Here is a 20,965-nt window from a genome sequence, read left to right on the forward strand (position 1 = left end):
AAAACAAACAGGACAATGAGGGAGAATGGAAAATAATCAACACCGAGGACTTCTTGGCCCAGACATGAAACGGGAACCGTAAACAAAAACAACGCCCGGTGGGAGTTTGACAAAATGTGAAACATGAGAGACATCGGATACATCCGCCGGCTTATGTTAGCAGGCCGGCTTCCTATAGCAGAAACACACGGCAAAAAAAAGGCCACACAGTGAAATATGTGACCATAAATAAACTCGTTGACGGAACAATAAACCAGCTCTCAGTGGTAGCGTCACGCTACATCAATCATCTAAACAGAACGCGCCTGGTCTCACATCAGGGGCCAAGACATACAGACGAGAATGAGGGAGGGACCGTTGGAGAATAGAATCGTTTTGGTGAATCGATAACAGGATGAATGAAGGCATCACCTGCTGTCTGAAGAGGGTCAGCTTGTCATCCATGGGGTCGTTTCTCATCATCCTCTTTTCAATTAGCTGGTTTATCTGAACGTTGACGTCTTTGATCTGAGGGGAATATTATTACGAAGAAGAAATCAGGGACAAAATATTCACGACATTTTGAACATGATACATGAACGACTGTAAGATAATACAATCATCGTCTTCCACAGCTACCATGCACTTCAAAAGCAGAAAAAACGTGAGCTTTGATCCATCAAAAGACTTCTACAACGAGGTTTACTCAGGCTCTGAGTGAATAAAATAGTGTGTGTGTGTGTGTGTTAGTGTGTGTGCGTGCGTGTGCATCATTGTACAGCTATTGTTTCCTTCAACCATGTATATCATTAGTTGGTGTGCATTGCCTATAGGCAAGCAGACTATTGTTATTGCGCTCCAGCGCAAACCTTTAAATCGTGCAACAACTCTCTATTCTCCCCTCCGATTGGCCCTGGGATTCGGAACTCTTCCAGAGGAATTTGATTTGTGCGCTTTGCCCTCCTCAGATTGGACAGTATACAAACTATACATTGACATGATATTTATTACCCAGCTCAACTCAAACTATACATTGACAGGATATTACCCAGCTCAACTCAAACTATACATTGACAGGATATTACCCAGCTCAACTCAAACTATACATTGACAGGATATTACCCAGCTCAACTCAAACTATACATTGACATGATATTACAAAGCTCAACTCTTCTAAGTGAAGGATATTCCCAATAGATAGGCAACCAGCCTCGCAATTCACCATTTGTCAGCCTTCTGATTGGAACCTGTCTAACCAGCAGGCTCTTTCTGCCTTGTTCCGCCCTGTTTATGTTGAATTTGCTAAAACATTATTTTTTTGTTGAAAAAAGACAAACATGATAAGCCCTGCAGTCACCATGCTGCACCTGTGATGTTCCTTTTTACTGACACCAAGTTTAAAATAATAATTGATTGCACAGAATATCAATACGAAGCAACTGAAAAACAACTTATTTCAATGGTAGTGGATGGAGAGAGAGGATTTATGACCAGGGTCCAACCACGAAACGGCAACCATTGTCTGCGAAGAGGGACACAACCACAGGCAGGACTTGACAAAGGGTGAATTCCACAGGATTGCATCTCTCTAGACTACCGTAGTTCACCTTGCCGTCCAACTCATGGAGCTCATCCTGCCCCATGGCGGGCTCAGACAGAACTTTCTGCAGGTACTGCACGGTGCGTCTCTTGCTCTCCAGCTCCTTGGGGACCTTGTCAGAGACCATGTAGGAGTTGATCTTCATCTCCTCCTCTAGCCTCTTCATTAGGCCTGAGAGAGAGAGAGAGAGGTTCAACATCATGGCCTTTTGATTGGGTTAAACAAAGTCTTATGGGGCTTTGGAAGAACAATGAGTACAGAGCTCACGCACCTGTTCCGGTTGCTCAGTGGAATAAAACAAAAGATCAACAGCTGTGTATCACTCCAAGTCATTATACAATATACACAGCATTGGGATCACCACCAAAGTATGTGGAATCTTAATCAAGTCATTATACAATATACACAGCATTGGGATCACCACCAAAGTATGTGGAATCTTAATCAAGTCATTATACAATATACACAGCATTGGGATCACCACCAAAGTATGTGGAATCTTAATCAAGTCATTATACAATATACACAGCATTGGGATCACCACCAAAGTATGTGGAATCTTAATTTGGATGTTAGTGGAAAATGTTTTTTCTGTCCACTTTCAACCTGACATGATCCAATTTTGGGCATGTCATTGTAGGCACTAATAAAATAATTAAAAAAATAGCTCACCTAAAAGCTCACAAAAAGCTCATAATGCGCTACTCATTATACGAACTGTGATAAAAGATGATCTCACCGAGATGATCATCTCAGGCTGTTTTTCTCAAAAGGTAATTTTTGGGAAGGTGTAGATGTGTAAATCTCTGAAAGGCAGCCGCCAGATGAGACTGCAGAACAGGAGACTCCACATCAGATAAGCCTCATTAGAGCCCTTCAAAGGATCAGTATAAGTACAGGGCCTTAATGGATATGGATCCAATTAACTGAGAGACACCCTGATATTCCCAATGAACGCTCTCGCGGCCTTTCCCAAACAGTTTCCCAACCCGTTTGTGGGTCGTGCACCCATTTGTATGGGTTGTGAGTAAATATCCCCTTTTTTGTTTCATCATAGGCCAGCCAAGTCTATGGACTTTTAATGTTTGCCCAAGTATAAATGTCCAGTCCCCAACCGACTATATGGACGTTAATGCTTGTTTAGAGTAAGTTACAGCCAAGTCTATGGACTACAACGTTTGTTTAGGGCAGTAAATGACAACGTGAGACGTCATCTCGCTGATATAATGAATTACATCTTGTAATAGATTTATCATTTCATTTTTCCCCAGACATGAGAACATCAAACATACCCCCCAAAATCTGGGCGCCCCTCACTTGACATCAGACGATTGTGATTTTTTCTCCATATAACTCCATATAAAAATAAATAAAACATCTGCAGGTCTAAAATGGGCTAAATAAAACATTAACCCATTTTGGGCGGGCACCCTTTTTGGTGTTTTAAACATTACGTTATAATTTAGATATTGAAAAATAGCAGATCTACAAGCTCATAGCGCGCCACCGAGTGGCGCGCTACAAGCTTGTAGGTCTGCTATTTTTGAAAAATCGAAGAACCACTGACATAGAAACATAGCTTTTTCAGAAAACTGTCAGGATGTAGAAGACATTTATAGAATCTGATCTCAGGTCAGAATGGGTTAAAAAAAACAAACACTATACGGTGGTCGTCTCACTCTCTGGCTTGGCATCCGCCGCTGCCTGGCGCAGGTCCTTCAACTGCTGCTGGGACCTCTGCAGTCTCTGCTCCGCCTGGAACAGCTGGTCATCATCAGCACATGACGAGCAGCTCATTAGCATGGATGCATTAACGAAGCCTAACAATGTTGCATGTGTATAAATTATAATTTTTGTGTCCTAGTGTTTATATCATAATATGTCAAATATGCATGGTTGTTGTTTTTGTCTGTACTCAATTATTATTGATAATTTTTTATATTGTTTTAATGATGACGATAACTGTGGGGGGAGGGATGGGGTGAGGGAGAAAATGGGGGAAAAATGGTATGTTCAAACTGAACTAAATAGTTGAAACCTATTACCAATAAACATATATTTAAAACAAATGTTGCATGTGTATTGGAAAATTATGCAAAAAAAAATGTAAATTTGATAACTACTAGACGAGTGGTGTTCAACCTTTTTTTAATATCAAGGCCCATTATTTATTTGGCATTTTAGCCACGGACCACCATTTGATGACATTTAGCCTCGCAGAACCAAAACTAAAGAAAATGTTGTTATCGTTGTTTAAGAGTTTGTCCACAATTCCATTCTGTATTTGATGTTTGTATATGATTAGGAGAGAAAACAGGCCAACATTGCTCAAAATAAAAATTCTCTAATTGTGTAGACTTCTTGTAAATTAAGTGATGCAGATGATTAACAATTATTGTACTTTTGAGAGTGTGAAATGGACCCGCAAGGGTCCATTTGGTTTCATTTTACACCCAAGAGTTAAAGATCCATAAGGATCCATTTGGTTACCAACTCTGCATCATTTAGCTGGGGACCACTGGTGGTCCACGGACCACTGGTTGAAAACCACTGTACTAGTGTAGACAACAACAACAAGTGTTTGTGTGTGTGTGTGTGTGTGTGTGTGTGTGTGTGTGTGTGTGTGTGTGTGTGTGCGTATATTCAAAGGTGAAAATTTGTCCCAGGTTCTTGATTTCTGTAAGATTCACCCTCGTCCCAAACTCAGCACCATATGATTTCTTTGATTTTACTCTGTGATATGCTGCAAAGATGCTGTGCAATGGTATACATGTATGTGTAGACACTAGACAGACATGGCTTTTCAGTCTTCTAATATACGAAATGCGAGAGACATAAAGCCATAAAACAATAAAATGCATTCGTTTACTTGATTCTTCTGCTCCTGTTTCTGCTGAGACAGAGACTCTTCTCTCTCCTTCTCCACACGCAGCTGTCCAGCCATCTCCAGCATCCGCTGGTGATTGGACACCGACTCCACCTAGTGGACACATGAGGTTAAAACGACTACGCCCTACTGCAGCTCAAAGCCTCCACACCTAAATATAAGTGTCTTTTGACAGACTCAAGTTTCACCCATCCAGGCAGGGCACTAAAAGTTAATACCCACTTATTCTGCACAACATCCCTCTACAGTCTACAGCACGGGTTCCCAAACAGACCCAGTTGTGGGTGGTCGGTGGTCGCGGACCGATTTCTGTGGGTCGCGAGTATATGCCCTTTTTTACCCCCCTTTCAAAAAATAATTTCATGAATAAATACAATTAAAACTATTAAAATAAATTCCATAAATGTAATAGCCAGGGAGCCTGTGCTCCCCAGCATCACAGATTAATAGAGATTAACCTGTGATGTTATGACATACTTTTTATTTGTGTTTTATCTATTCACTTGGTCATTAAGGTACACAGAATGAGAGGTCTGCTCTGCCGGCATTAGTTTTGCACGAAAAACACTCCTTGGCCTAAATTCGTCCGCTTGCCCAAATGTGCTGACCTCATCATTTGTGATGACAACTATGGCCGTTTTTACTTTGGAAAAATGTGAATATATTGGTTGTCTATGGTGTGGTATACGAAAATGGCCATAACTTTAATTCTGTGGACCTACACAGACCAGACCAAATGAATAGATGAAACACAAATAAAAAGTATGTCATAACATCACAGGTTGATAACACGTTGCTCTGCAACGTGTTGTGAGCTTGTAGATCTGCTATTTTCACGTGTTTGGGTCCCGGGGAGACAGACAATTTCTCCTTTGGGTCATGGGCTAAAAGGTTTGGGAATGTAATGTGTGTAATTATTATGATGTTATGATGAAGCCATTAGGATATGGCAGTGATCATGATCATATATCACATTTATGGAAATCAGCTTCTAGCCAAATCATTCACGATCAGCTGATTAATTCCACTTTCATGTATGGAATGTTCATGAACACATACAGCACCGTTATTTTTATATATGGGCTTCACTGCTGGAGTTTTTCACTATCCTTTGAACTACCTGCCCCTGGTCAGCCGGGGCGCCTGATGGAGGGGAAAGGAACTGGTTGGAATAACGTGTTCCTTCCACGCGCTACGTCCAACCAGGGAAACCCCCTCCCCCCTGTCAGGTGTAAAGGAGCGACTTGGACACTCATGCATGAAGGAAGCATGAGTTCAAGTCCGTTGCTCTCCCCAGGTTGGCGGAGGGTGTGCAGAACCCAGGATCACATTAGATATTGACACAGGGGTGAAAAACGGGTTACAGAATTGTGGGATAAAAAAGTTATCAAAAACAGCGAATAAAACAAATAAAACAACGGTCAGGTTTAGCGTGTTCAGCAGGGAAAGAGGTCTTTATCAATTAGGTTGGGAAAGTCGGGTTCCGCAGGGAATGTGCATCGTTGTCCCCTCAAAATAAATAAATACATAAATATTCACTTCCCGATCCTCAAAGAGGGTCCGTCTTACCCTCTTCTTTAGCCGCTCCACACGTTTGTTTAGCTGGTCCTTCTCCTCCTCCATCGCACTGATGTCCTAATCAGAGGCAAGGTGGACATTTTAGGGACTGTTCTTGCAGTCATATTATTTACCACATATGCGTCAAGTGTGGGTAATATGCATACTTATAGATTACACTTGGAAATCTTCAAGAGACCATTATTTATAATTGGCCACTGGTGGCAATTTAAAATAAGCAGGTTCCTTCCCTGACGTCAACAGGTTTGGCAACAGCTATTTACATTTAAATGATTGCTTGATAACTACTTAAAAAAAGGGAGAACGTGTTTTACCCGTCTAATCTCTGCTGTGGAGAAGCCGGAGGTCCTCAGTTGCTCACACTCCTTGTGGTAAGTCTTAAATCCTTCCACCAGCTCTGCATACTAGAAACACGCAGTATAAGTGTAGTCTATTTGATCACTTAGGATGAAGTTAAGTACTATTCAAGAGACTACAGAAAAGGCATGATGATGATGATGATGATGGTGGTGGCGGCTGACGAACCTGGTGATAGGTGTCACTGATTACATCATCCTGCAAGAAGTCTGCAGGCACCTCCAGCTTCATGAGAAAGCGGGCCAGATAAGCCCTCTTCTTCAGCTCCGGGACCCTCTGCAGCAGCCAGTGTAGGATGTGGTGGATGACGGGTTTATTCCCCGTCACCAGACCCTGTCTGAAGCTGCTCCTGTATGACGAAGCGGGGAGAGGGAAATAAAAGAAGATACTGTTGTGGTCTCTTTAACCCATTTTGAGCGTGGAACCCCTTTTGGTGTTAGCATTATGCTATGCTTTAGCTATTGAAAAATAGCAGATCTACAAGCTCATAGCGCGCGCTACGAGCTTGTAGGTCTGCTATTTTTGAAAAATCGAAGAACGACTGACATAGAAACATAGCTTTTTCAGAAAACTGTCAGGATGTAGAAGACATTTTTAGAATCTGATCTTGGGTTAAGCAACGATTTATATTTGACCAATAGAGTTTAGGGAATATTTGAACTAGGGTCGCAAACTACTTGAAACTTGAATTGAGGGACACCTGGAAAAATATGAAATCTCACTGTGTATACAGTATATATATATATATATATATATATATATTTTTTTTTTTTCTTTTTCTATAATATATTAACCACTTGAACCTCACCATCCATATAGGGTATGCGCATGCATAAAGTGAGTGGCAAATCGAGTGAAAAAGTGAGTTTAACATCGGTTAACATTGTTTTCTGTTTGGACGTATAGGCTGTCAAGGCCAGAAAGTAGTTGTTTGCCACTCAGTAGGCGTTCCCACGTAACTTCCAGGTATGGTGATGATGTCACACGCATACCCTCTATTCTGGGGGGAACATTACCCAAAAATAGCTGAATCGGCTTGTAGATGGGCTATTTTTGGGCAAAGACATCTGGTGTAGACAGAAATAAGCGGTCCAAGTACAGACTACAGAGACAACTCAGGTCCAGTTTACTAAAGTTTTTTAGTGTTTACCTGGTTTAATAATAACAACCTTTACTATAGCATAGTATATGTATATGAGCCGATTTGTATAAGAATGCGTGTCATCGATTGATTCCCAAAAATAAGGAACATGTGAGTTCAATAAAGGGACACGTCTTTTAGTTCCCAAATAAGGGGGACAATTCTGTATTTCAAGGGATGGTCTTTTGTCAACCCTAGTTGCAACAATTAATCATCATAAAGTAATAATAATTGATTTAATAATATAACAGATTCATAATTACGCATCAGACAGACTCCCGGGAGGCTTGTATTTCAGCATTCCCAGCAGAGTAACCATCCTCTTTGCCGTCTGCTCAGGCATTTCTTCACGGATATCAACAGCTTGCTGGAAACAAAATTGGGTTTTTACAGTACACTCGTTACTTACAGTAAGACATGTTGACACACCTGAATCATACAAAAAAAATAACATAATTTTTTTGGTTTTTGAGACCGCATGTCGCATTTACTATGAAATTGTATGTTTTTGTTCGTCCGTCAGTGCACTCACTCAAAATCCCCATACATGGGGAAAGCCCCCATATATGGTGCCCAGGTCTCGTGGCATCACGTGACATCATCAGGGAAGGAGATCCCTGATGTCATAGTAAAAGCAACTTGCTGTCGCAATTAGTCTACTTGCCAGCCCATAAAGCCCCATTGAGAACCCAGACATTTTGAGTACCCTAACGTTTTTATGTTTTATGTGGAAGCTGGCTGTAGGCTATATAGAGTAATCCACAGAGCGCTTCCTGTAGTTGTCAATATTGGCCGGCAACTACACATCTGACCTCAAACCCATGCAGATCTAAGTTAGATCTGCATATATGGATATATGTCAGAACCTGTTCTGACATTCCAAATGTTGATCCTTCCCCATCCATTCTTCCTTTTCGATGTCTCCCTTTTGACTGATCCCTGTCCATTCAAACTCTAGACGGGCCTGCCGAAAACTAGAGTTTTTCCTCATCAAACCCTGTACACTCAAGACACTGCCCCTGCTGCCACCCTTAGATCTCCATATATGGAGCTGACCTGTTCTGATATGCCATATGTTGATCCGACCTCATCAAACCCTGTACACGCAAGACACGCTCCATATATGGCCAGTACAGAATTCATTCCATATGTTGATCATGCCAAAGCGCTCGCCCAGCAGTCTACCTTCACCCAGGCCACCTCAGGCGTCTTTTACTGGTATGGTCAGGAGGAGGAAGACAGCAGGTGTTGTTGTTTTTTCTTGATCGTTATGATTTTCAGCACACATTCAAGTTGTCTCACCTTTGGGTCTATTTCTCTCAACCAGCACATCATTCAAGTTGTCTCACCTTTGGGTCTATGTCGGCCAGCACATCATTCAGAACCTGCAGCAGCTGAATGGGTTCGAGGGAATCGAACGTGATGAGGTTGAAGCTCTTCCTGAAGGGCTCTTTGTTGAGTTGTTCAACGACGAATTTCAGTTGTTCGCTCATCTCGACGCGAACGTTGAAATGTGCTTTATATATTATATACCGTATGCTTATAGTTCCATTAACCAGCTAACTTGTACCTATAGCTACCTCTGCTAAACTAACTAGCACATATTTCTACAGTCTCGTCGGGGGTTAAAAAAAGGAGGACCCAGGTGAAATGTACAAAGAAAACACTCCTGGCTAAAGTATATTAGCCAAATATCCATACAGAACATCAATAAATACAGATAAGTTTTGTTTTGTTAGCTGTTGTTGTGAAAGTGTCTCTTGGAAACCAAATAAGCGTCGCGAGCTGCCCCCCGGTTGCTAAGAGGAAGTAGATTCGAGGTGCTCCATCGTGCGTGTTATTATCGCAACAATGGATTGCGTTTCTTTGAAAAAGGGTTTTATATTAAATCGTACATAAATACATATATTAAATAAATACATAAGTAAATACATGAATAGATAAATACATAAATACAATAATAAATAATTAATTAAATTGACACATAAATATAAGTACATTTAAGTATTCATGTATGTATTTATTTATTTTAGCTCTGGTCCATATTTTGCATATTTATGTATGCATTTAGTTATTCATTTATCTATTTCTTTGCATATTTCTTTCTTTCTTTTTGCATTTCTTGATTTATTATTTCATTTATTCAGTAATGCGTTTATGTTTTTAGATATGCAACGCGTAACGTTAGCGTTAGCTTGTAGATCCGTCCTTTTTGACACTGCTAGTGAGTCTCAAATTTGACTTGGCCCTGCACTGTCGTCTCTGTCCGCTAGATGGCGACAACTTCACACCATACGCGTGCAAGGTTGCAACAAAGTAACAGCAGTAACGATAAAGTAGCTGCAGTAGCACAGTAAGCAAGCACACCAGAAAAATAAAAAGGAAACCAGTTTGGTGGCTTTATGACAGATGGACTTGGATTGATTGATTGATTTAAGTATTTATTAACAGTTTTTAGAATTCCAGTACATTTCAAGCACAACTCAATACAAAACTAGCTGTTAACTGTGGATAAAGCATTACACTTGTTTACAAATATAGGTCCACCATATGCTCAATTCAATTAATCATAACATTGCTGGCGTTGTGCTTGGGATTGAATTCTACAATGAACAAGGAACTATATTATAGCCCACTGTTCTCAATCGAGACCAGGTTAACTGGCCAGGGGGAAATATTATTTATGGTTTTGGTCATTAAAATAGCATTTTGTAATCAAGCATAATCAAGAAGAATAACGTGTTATTTTCTTAAGAATCTTTTGGAAATTTAGCTGACTCACTCAAGGGTCTATATCTACAAACTTACCACCCGACCCGAAGTCCCAAACCACAAACAGTCAGACTCAGCCAGGATTCAGTAGAAGGACTAGATTAAAACACTTGCTACAAAAATCAAACAAAGTCGCCTTAATAATTCTGTGTAATAATGTGGGCTTTGTCCCTTTAAAGCCGCGACCTCTTTTTTATTGTTAATAGTAGCCTACTGAAGTAGGTCTAGTCCTGTCCCTAAGCATAAAAATGCTAAAGGTAATAGTTGTGTGAAATTACTGAAATACAGGATACAACAACAGCTTCATTATTTATTTGTGAATCGTGATACATTAAATTTGCTGGGGGAAAGACGTCCACAACACAACAGAAACAGCAGTCCCTCCCCCTTCAGAACACCACCACTGCCAGCCAGACCTGGAGGAAAGTATAGCATTTTGTGTCAGCCACAGCCAGTGTTGTGTGAGTACGTCTCTACAGCAAGACGTGCCGTACCGACAGAGCTCCGTGCCGCCGTGATAGTGACTGACTCCCGACAGAGACTACAACTTTATTCACCGATGTGGCAAACGTGTCTAGAAAATGGTTTACGTTTCATTTTTGATGTCGTTGACGAAATTGGAAAGGATTCCTCTTCTTCTGAGACTAGGAGGATTTATGGTCGTGACGAGTCGTAAGTAGCTGAAAGACTGCAAACCAGCCAAGCAGGGAAGGACATTCCCAAACACAGAGAATTTTATAGGCTACTTCCTTTTTTTTGTAATTTATACTCACTATCTTTCTTGTTTTCTATTTTTTACAACATGTTTTAGAAATAATGAAGTCCAAAAAGTTATGGGGAATTTTTATGTTCCGGTCATGCTCTAGAGATTGACACGTTTCTACTGTTAGTTGATTTGATATAAACTACAGTATATGTCACACTGTCTGCAACAACAACAACAACAGCTATGGTTGAACCCGTGGGATTTGTGGAGGCATGGAAAGCCCAGTTCCCTGAATCCGAGCCCCCGTGCATGGAGCTCAACTCACTCGGGGACATTGAGCAGGAGCTGGACAAGTGCAAGACTTCCATCAGGCACCTGGAAAAGGAAGTGAACAAGGAGCGCTTTCGCATGATCTACCTGCAGACCCTGCTGGCCAAGGAGAGGAAGAGCTATGATGGACAGAAGTGGGGGTTCAAGAACAAGGGTTTGCTGCTGCCCGAGATGAACACAGGAGATGCCATAAAGGAGGTGTCGGTGGTGGAGCAGCACCCAGGGACCGCTGAGATGGAGAGGTGTAAACGCCATCCGGAGAGGGAGCAGCAGGGAGGCGTTTCTCCAGACAAACAGCGAGGCGGCGGTGGTGGTGGATGCTCCTCGCCCGTCGGACAGGAGCCAGAGTCACCACCACCCGACATCCCAGTGGGCACGGGCTCGGTGGCAGTGCTGAGGTCCAACTTTGAGCGCATCAAGAGGGCCAACTCTCACACCGCCGGGGATGGTGGCGGCGGCGGTGGCGGGAGAGGTTTGTCGCTTGTGAGCGGCGGCGCCTCAGACAGACCCTTCTACGTGAACATGGAGTACCATTACGAGAGGGGGCTGGTGAAGGTCAACGACAGAGAGGTCTCGGACAAGATCAGCACGCTCGGCTGCCAGGCCATGCAGATGGAACGCAAGAGGTCCCTGCACTCGCTCCCGGGGAACCTGTCCACCGCCACGGGGGACATCGGCACGGGCAGCAAGACCGGCGGCGGCGTCCACAGGGGCCGGTCCACCGACGGCGGTTGTGGCTACGGCGGCTCCTACGACGAGATCGACCACCACCAGGCCACAAACTGTCAACCCTACACCAGCGTGTATGTCGGGGGACTGATGATGGCCGACGGCGGGGGGGACGCCACCAGAGTCATCCAGATCAAGGACCACCACACCGCCTCTGAGGAGGACCCTCACCTCTGCACGTGGCCGAGACGCCGGTCCTCATACTCGCCCCGCAGCTTCGAGGACGCGGGGGGTGGCTACACGCCCGACTGCAGCTCCAACGAGAACCTGACGTCCAGCGAGGAGGACTTCTCCTCGGGCCCGTCCAGCCACGTGTCCCCCAGCCCCACCAACGCCGGCTCGTACCGTCACCACATGTACCGGGAGAAGAGCCGCTCGCCCTCGCAGCACTCGCAGCAGTCGTTCGACAGCAGCAGCAGCCCCCCGACGCCGCTGTCCCAGAAGCGTCTGAAGCAGCAGGTGGTGGTGTCCGAGGCCTCCATCATCGGGGTCCGCAAGACGGGCCAGATCTGGCCATGCGGTGACGGGGACTCCACCACCTCCAGCCGGACGTCCCATGACAACAGTGTCCAAGGTGATATGGGTAGGTCCACAATGCACCGCCACACAAAGTCTATATGATGGTAAATGCCCCTACTGAGTGTCAAAAAACTACTTTCTGGCCATGACAGCCCATACATCCAAACTGAAAAGTCCTATGAGTGCGTTAAACAACGTTAAACGGTTGTCAAACTCACTTTTCCACTCGATTTGCCACTCACTTTATGCACGCGCACACCCTCTATAGGCCTTTACAGGATCCTTGAAATTGAAAAAAAGAACCACTGCTCAAAAGTCAAAACGCTTTAATTTGTAGGAATAAAGAAAGACACCAATAATGTCCTGATGAGCAGAGATATGAACAGGGCAGAGGGTACATAAAACCACATGGAGGGCCCACTCTAATCTAATCATCCACTAAAGATGCCTGTGCTTTCCCCTCTGACCACGAAGGCAGTGATGTGTTAAATGTACCTGCAATCTCTTTAATGAAATGGCTTTTAATTAAATCCCTGCTCACTTAAATCTTGTTTCTTTTTTTTTTTTGGTAGGATTATGAACCTTTTAATGCACCAGATAGAAACATCACAGTCAGCAACCCAGCTGGTTTTCTAGTTCTTTGAAGGGTACATTATGTGTTAACCCTTTTGTAGACCTGCCTTCCCCTCTCCCTTTCTCTCCTTTCCCATTGCCCATTGAGTGGTGCAGTTCCAGTATAGTGCTCTTTGTGGAGAATGGCCTCTGTCTGAGACAGTGTGGGTTCTCCCCCCGGGCTGCAGTCATTCGGCCCTGGTTGTCCACCCAGAGCCCAGAGTGTTTTCGTGTCAGCACACATCAGTGTTGTTGTCCTTGGCGCAAGAGTAATTAACGTAAAGGGTTTTGTGTAGCGTGATAAATTTAGGGAGGCTCTTTGTCAGAAGGGGGGGTAGGGCAGAAAAAAGGAAAGTGACAACTAGCTAAGAAGAGAAGGGTCCGAATGGTGTCACATGACCCCCCCCCCGCCCCCCCAATCAAAAAAAATTCAGACATTTGTGTTTCCTGTTGTTAATGTTTGAACACAATAGAGGAATCACTCATCCACGATGCATATTGACACAGTAACAATGTAACAATGTTAAGTGGGATAAGGAGGAGTGCTAACTTATTGCTGCCAAGGGCATGCAGAAAGGCGGGCACGAGGGTTCATTTATCAAAGCAAATGATACACAAGGTCCTATTGCTGTTTTTACAGCGCGCCCCAGAGAAGACCATGCATACATTGTGTATTTCTTTCTATCATCATATGATTTTCAGCTGACATTGTGTGAGACCGACAGAGTGTGGATGGGATTGAAGTAGAAATCAGCCTGTACTCGACCCTTCACCAAACGTGCTAGCTACTGTACTGTACTGCGTTGAGCAGATTAAGGCCACAATCAAAATAGACTGCTGCTGTTATATAATGACCAAGGTGATAGGAGAGCATGGTTTTGGTTTCGATGCAAAGCATACAACAATAACCACACAGATTGTCCATAATATAATCAGCATGGAGATTAAGCGTGTATATGCTTTTCCAGTGACTGAAATACAGAAATCCGTTAGATATGCCCTGCCTGTCTCTGTTGTTGAAGACAATTATAACTGTTATTTTTCTATTCACTGCCTCACCTTTCCAAAGAAGAGATATAATAACACATCTCTAAGGCCCAAACTGCACCAATGCAACTCCTTGCAAATTGCAATGGCAGTTGCAAGGAGTCGCATTGGTTGCGTTGGTGTGGTTTAGGCAAAGAGCAAATGCATAGATAGTCTACATCTCCAGGCAAGAAGACCGAAGGTACACGTCACTACTGGTAGAACGAGTCGGGGAAGTACTGTTTACAGTATATTCTCAGTGATTCTCACGGTTGCTTTGGATGAATCTCATGGCACTGTGCTGAGCCTAGAGTGTCACGTTTGTCCAAATTGGTCCAGTTGCTTAGGTAATGGGACTGCTGCCACCTCGTGTGAACCATGCTTTGTGGATTACCATAAATCTGGATTTGATGTCATAATAACGTTACTGTGCACGTTGCTGGATCACAGCTTCGGCAAGCAAGTGGTTTTGGAGTAAAAAAGAATCGCAATATAAAGTGCTCTCTGTTGTGGTTACTGTCTTCTAGGGAGCTGTGGGAAAGTGTTTCGCTGCTATGTTTATCATAAAACATTACAGCGCTCACTAAAATCTATTAAATGTCCCCCTGTAAAGTCAGCTTAACGTCATAGTTTAAAAGGAGCTCTGTTATAAGCTTTCTGTGACTTTTACTTTACACATGGAATGAAGTCATATGTCTGTGGTTAAACTTAAAACTAAATCAGGCTTTTTACATACACAGACAGACCCCTGTACTCTGTGTGTATGTTTACGTTTATTTATTTTTTACACATGTTCATGTGTAAGAAATCATTCATGTCAGAGAAATGTCACGGCGCTCACTGCTGCTCGCCACTCCTGCCAGGTGTGCGTGTGTGGCATGGTGGCAACCGTGGCACGGTCTGCCTGTGCCCAGGCAGTACAGACTGCCTGTGCCCAGGCAGTACAGACTCGTCATCGGTGAGGAAAGAACCACTGACCTGCATAAACAAAGCTCCCGCTGTGCTGTCACCAACGCACTCTGCACTGCAGACTACTCCCCTCTAATCGTTGTGCAAAAAAATATGGCCAGTCTAAAAATTGACACATCTCAAGGGTCTGCCCTTTTCTATGAATAGGAGAATCACAGTGCCATCTCTTGGTTTTTTTTCTACTTATCTAGGCCAGTTGTCAGGCCTGACTGTGTTATAGAGCCTGCTGATTAGCCGTGGAGGTCTCTAAGGAGGCCAACTCCATGTTGGGCTCTATATTGCCATAATTAATTATTGTCATGACACTGACATGCCTGTGGTCATGGCGTTTTGGCTGTGATTGAGACGAGTAGTGAGTGAGTGGTAGACCGTTTCTATTGTGGTTAATTTAATTTGTACTTCATTTGCATAGCAGCATCGCTGTTGCTCTAATATGATGAAAAGGTTAGGTTTTACAGTGAGTAGTAGGAATGAGAGCACTGGATACTTGATCGGATGATGGCCGAGACGATAAGTCTTCCATTAGTGTTTCCTCTGCAAAAATGTGAACTTTCTTTTTTTGTTGGCATTTAAATTGTCTATGGGCAACCTGGCATACTTTGTGTAGGTACTAGGTAGGCACTAGGCAGACTAAAATAGAATAGAATAGTCTCCACTCCTTTTTGGAGTGTTTTTGTATCCATCCTATAACTACTATGAACAGTCAGCACTCATTCCGGCGCTCGGGGAGAAATTCGGGGTTAACCCATTCAGGGCGGGTTTTAAGCATTGTGTTATACTTTAGTTATTGAAAAATAGCAGATCTACAAGCTCATAGCGTGGCATTGAAATGATCTTGTATACAGATTTATTTGATTGTATACTATAGTAGTCGATCTCTGTACTCTGTAAAAGCAAGAAAGAATAACATGAGAGAGACGGAGACGGTGACTGCTTTATTTCAGTGCTGTGTAAACAATCCACTTACGGTAGTTCTATTCAACACATTTCTTCCATGTAGCCCGTATGTTTTGTAATTGCATCACCATGCTATTATGATGTCCACGGATTTACAGAGTGAATAATACCTTTTTATATAATCACCAACATGAATTATGTTTGTTATTTACAGCTAGGTAGAGTAGTGGGGGGCGAGATGGAAAAGGAGCGACCGTGCCTGTTACCCTCAGCTATGGCCTCCTAGTCGGCACAAGGCAGGTCTGTCTGTGTTTGGGATCGCTCTGACCCACCGTGGCATTGACGCTAATGGGAAAGTGTCTTGTTTGAAAAGGTGTTGAATACGGTCTGAATGGCTGGTGCCTCCGCGTTCAGGTGACGATGTGCTGGCTCAGCAGGAGCCAGAAAAGGTGCTGGCGGCCCACCACACTCCTGGTTAATTGCAGACTCATGAATACTTTAGCCCCCCAAAGGAAGTCCAGACAGACCTACGATTGTACCTGGATATCAACATCGGAGGTTTTGGTGGTCAAGGAAAAATGAAAGAATTCCAGCCTCTCCCTTTTCTCAGAATACATGTATATGCCCCCATGCCTACACATAAGGAAGTACTCACGTGTGTGTGTGTGTGTGTGTGTGTGTGTGTGTGTGTGTGTGTGTGTGTGTGTGTGTGTGTGTGTGTGTGTGTGTGTGTGTGTGTGTGTGTGTGTGTGTGTGTGTGTGTGTGTGTGTGTGTGTGTGTGTGTGTGTGTGTGTGTGTGTGTGTGTGTGCGCGACGCGTGCGTGGGGCTCACGCCTGTGTGCGTGCGCGACACCTGTCTCCCTATCTGTACGGTCGGTGCAACAGGGAAAGGGGAGAGCTCAGACAGGGGCCATTGGTACACCAGTCCAGTCATCGGCAGCTGCTGAAGGAGTGCATGGGGATGAATAGCGTAGCTGTTCTTTCATATTAGACACTTAGGCAACAATGCCGACGTCGCAATACAGCCGATTATTTGAAGAATTCAAATTATGAGCCTTCTCTCTATAGGCATCTCCTGGGTCAGGCCTAGATTTTCTTAAAGGTATGGCTTAATTATAGAGGCCGTTTTTTTCTTCTTTTTTTACATGTTTTATGAGGCTTGCCATCCTCCTCCGCAAAATAACCCCACCCCCACACACCCCCACCCACCACCCGGCTCAATAATCTTCCCTCGTGTTCGGCCTCAACCCCCTGGTCCTGTAGTGTTTAACTCCCCTCCCACAGTTCCTCTCTCAAAGGGCCCTCTGTGCTGTGGCTGGCTGGCCAAGTGTTTATGGAATGTCTCAGCTGCTCTCGGGGTGTGTGTGTGTGGAGGAGGAGGAGGGAAGTGGCTAATGAAATGTAAAGCACTGTATGAGTTGTATTGTATGTTCACCTCTCAACAACAGCCTGACCCCATGGACCTCGTTGTTGTTTTGTCACCACCAGGCCGCCGCGCAGTTAGCTTTAGGCAAATGCCTTGGATGTTCTCCTCCGCGCACACAATGAAATCCTGATCAGTGTGACGATGACCCAGAGGGCAATTGAGAATCTAATTTAAGCCATTCTGGGAGGGAACCCCTTTTGGTGTTTTAAGCATTATGTTATGCTTTAGCTATTGAAATATAGCAGATCTACAAGCCGCGCTACGAGCTTGTAGTTCTGCTATTTTTGAAAAAACGTGAAAATGTGGCGCAAATCTTTGAATATATTCTTTCAGAGCAAACGTTTTTAAATCAAATCTTTGCTTCTGGGGGAGTCCCTGGAACTACATATTTTCAGATAGGCGTCGGCGGCCAATTACATATGATGTTTGGGGTTCTTGAAATGAAATGGTTTGAGCACCACTGACATAGAAACATAGGTTTTTCAGAAAACTGTCTGATTTGGAAGACGATCCTAAATGGGTTAAGGATGGAGTGTAAATCAGCTCATAGTGCTGCTTATGTTTAATATATATCTTTTAACTTGGGGCGTAAAGGTCGACCAACCATCGTGACCAAATTGTCCCGTCCAGTCACTGAATTAAATGTTAAACATTAAAGACTACTATTATTGTTAGCCTGTGTTGCTGGGCAGATTGCTGATGGCTCAGCCAATCAAGAGACTTTAAAAAATGCACATCGTCAGGTGAAGCTGATGAAACGTGCACTAATATTTAATGCTGGTCCAAAAAATGGGAAATGATGAATGATTTAACATTCATGGAGTTTCCTTGCACTTGTCTTGTTGCTGTAGTTCATTAAAAAAAATTACACACAACATGAAGCCTTCAACTCACGGAAATATTTTTACATTTTCTTTTTTTGCGTTCCTAAGCCAATAAGTTGATGACCTGCAGAGTCTCCTAGACTCCTACTGACCGATGGCAAGGCTCAGGAATGCAACAAAAACAAAAAGATATTCCATGAATTCAACGCGTCATGGGTTGTGCAATTGATAGAAAATGAGTCCTTTTATTAGGTGAACGACTGCTTTTAACTACAGTATGCTCATCATTTATCTATCGTAGTCAAACACAAGCTAATACTGTTTGTTTATGTTTTTCTTCCCCATTTTGCTACTTGATAAAGGTTATGGGTTAATGCCATCCACGCATGTCTAAAATGCACACATTACAATGTCTAGACTCATTCACTCGTAAAGTCGCGCACATGTGTTGAGATGTGAATTATTCATTGGATATGTCAGATGGAACATGTTTGTACCACAGGTAAAAATGCAATCTTCTTTTCCTGCCATGTGTCTCTGTGTCCGATATGCACGTGCACTTGGACACATGTGCTTTTCGTCTGTGTTTCGTTTTCAGTGTGATCGCAGACTGGAGTGGTCTTTTTTTCATTCTCTTTTATGAAGGGCATTACAAGCACTGCTCTGACCACCGTGAGCTATTTAGGCCCTGCTGATTAGTAGGTGTGCCGGGCTGGGGCGGCCCCCACTTCAGACCCTACACTAATTTTAGGCTGCTCCCATCTCAGCAGATCAGAGCCGAGTGCCGGTGGGCCTCCTGGCTGCCTCCAACGGGCCTCTGCGGTTTCTTAAGTGCCTCCCGCTCTTGCAGACACTTCAGACAGGCCCAGGATGTGCTGATGTTTGGTTGGCTAATGCCCTGTGCCCTGTTTGCCAAAACATACAGTCAAGTCAAGTCTCTTTAGGTCGACCCCCGATAATAGATTCTACATTTCCAACAAGCCTGGTTCTTGTCAACCTTGATGGGTGTGACGCTTATGTCAGAGATGGAAAAAATAAACAAACGGTGGTGGTGGTGGTGAGGGAGGACTGCCATGCTGATAGATCAGCCCAGGTCAGCGCCGTTTAGATGAGAGAGTTGTGATAACTCCGTTCACTTCATGGGGCCAGTCCCATGAAATGAACGGTACTATTTTTGTAATAGTACAGCATAAACATTACAGAGACTTTAGTTGTCACTGTACAATTCTTTAAAACAGTTGGCATGTTACACACATGCCTAAAATTTCTGATATTTGCGCCGCCCTCATTGAAAACAATGTATTTAAATCTCCTGCTTGTCTCACTCCAGGGCTGCATGAACAGCGCTCGATCGAGCGCTCAGTTTTCTGCCCCCTCAATGACGCCACTCTCCTAGTCTACGCCACTCTGGTTCAGCCCAGCCTGCGATGGATATGATAGAGAATGCCCTTCGTAGGTAGTGGTGGGATGCAAAGTGTACTCTTTGTAAGGCAGGCAAGGGACCCGCATGTCATCACAAAGTCAATATAAAGTGCACCATGGATAAATCTAGCTATATTTTTCCATTCGCCCTCTCTTATAAAGTGTGGAAAACATGGGCCACGCCAGCCAGGGTCATCATCAAGTCTGGTGTCTAAAAAGCCCTTGTCCCCAGCATTCTGTACGGGCTCTTCCATTTGACCTTGCGATCTCCCTGGTGACCGTGCAGACAGTCAGGAAGAGAATCCATTTGCCAGAGCCATAAAATGGACCACCAAACCTTTTAACGTCACACATTGAAATCTTCTGCAGAAAGGTGCAACTTCTCACCACAGATCCATAACATGGCCATTAGAGAGGCGACGGACAGAGAGACCATCGTTCAATTACTGAGGATAGAAATCCCACGTTTTCACCCCTTTCTGTCGTGGATCAATAACATATTTTGCCCTTTTACCATTATTTTCATAGCACTTTGTGATATAAATTATTCCTGTCTGCTAAAAGCAATTGATGCTCTCCATATTTAGTATGTTTAATCCGGTGTTGGCATGTCCAGAATACACAGGCCGACACAGCGGTCGCTTGTCTGGGCCAACATCGGGTACGTATACATCCTCCTCCTTCACTCAAATGTCCTCTAGCAAACACTGCAGTGAAGTGAAAGAAGTTGTGTTCTCGCACATGTGAAGATATGACTGTGTTCATTAGAATACTGTTGACACAGCCAGGCTTACTGTCTTAACTCTGAAGACATAATTGTCCATAAAAGGGGTCAATATAACTTCTAGCGTGATATTTGCGTTAGGGCTGTCACTATTACACATTTAAGTTGACGAGCGATTGTCACACAAATAATTGAGGTTAACGATATAATTGCATAACTGCATTGTGCATTGAACATTGAAATGTTACAATTTGTATTTCTGCTTGCCTTCGTAATCACTTCTCACTTTTATTATTTTTCCTCCCCGCAAAATATTGGAAATAGTTGATCAACTTACAGATATGTAAGCTTGATCTGCTATTTCTGCATTTCTTTTAAATAGCCGATCTACAAGCTCACAACGCCTCACATTGCTAGGCGTTGTGAGCTTGTAGATTGCTGTTTTCACCATATTTGAATAGACTAA

General features: G+C 43.5%; 2 protein-coding genes across 4 annotated transcripts in view; one reads left to right on the forward strand and one right to left on the reverse strand.

Annotated features, from left to right (window-relative positions):
• Positions 1-9,322, reverse strand: part of ift81 (intraflagellar transport 81 homolog) — a 34,193-nt gene extending 24,871 nt beyond the window's left edge. For all 3 annotated transcript variants that reach the window (XR_013964171.1, XR_013964172.1, XM_080765166.1), the window contains exons 1-9: positions 8,892-9,322; positions 7,806-7,909; positions 6,570-6,750; positions 6,359-6,448; positions 6,036-6,101; positions 4,449-4,559; positions 3,259-3,343; positions 1,587-1,750; positions 412-507 (exon numbers count right to left, since the gene is read on the reverse strand). Coding sequence is in view for 1 of the 3 variants with exons in the window: in XM_080765166.1 (XP_080621292.1) it covers positions 412-507; positions 1,587-1,750; positions 3,259-3,343; positions 4,449-4,559; positions 6,036-6,101; positions 6,359-6,448; positions 6,570-6,750; positions 7,806-7,909; positions 8,892-9,035 (1,041 nt within the window). In the remaining 2 variants the exon portion in view is untranslated. The remainder of the gene's footprint in view (positions 1-411; positions 508-1,586; positions 1,751-3,258; positions 3,344-4,448; positions 4,560-6,035; positions 6,102-6,358; positions 6,449-6,569; positions 6,751-7,805; positions 7,910-8,891) is intronic.
• A 1,401-nt stretch (positions 9,323-10,723) lies between these two features.
• The window catches only part of LOC308317705 (breakpoint cluster region protein-like), a 66,889-nt gene continuing 56,647 nt past the window's right edge, over positions 10,724-20,965 (forward strand). Inside the window, exons 1-2 of the mRNA XM_080766942.1 lie at positions 10,724-10,754; positions 10,798-12,662. Of these exons, the coding sequence (XP_080623068.1) occupies positions 11,264-12,662 (1,399 nt within the window). The 5' untranslated portion in view covers positions 10,724-10,754; positions 10,798-11,263. The remainder of the gene's footprint in view (positions 10,755-10,797; positions 12,663-20,965) is intronic.

This window comes from Protomyctophum bolini (genome assembly GCF_963924005.1).
Source record: "Protomyctophum bolini genome assembly, chromosome: 6".
NCBI lineage: Eukaryota > Metazoa > Chordata > Actinopteri > Myctophiformes > Myctophidae > Protomyctophum > Protomyctophum bolini.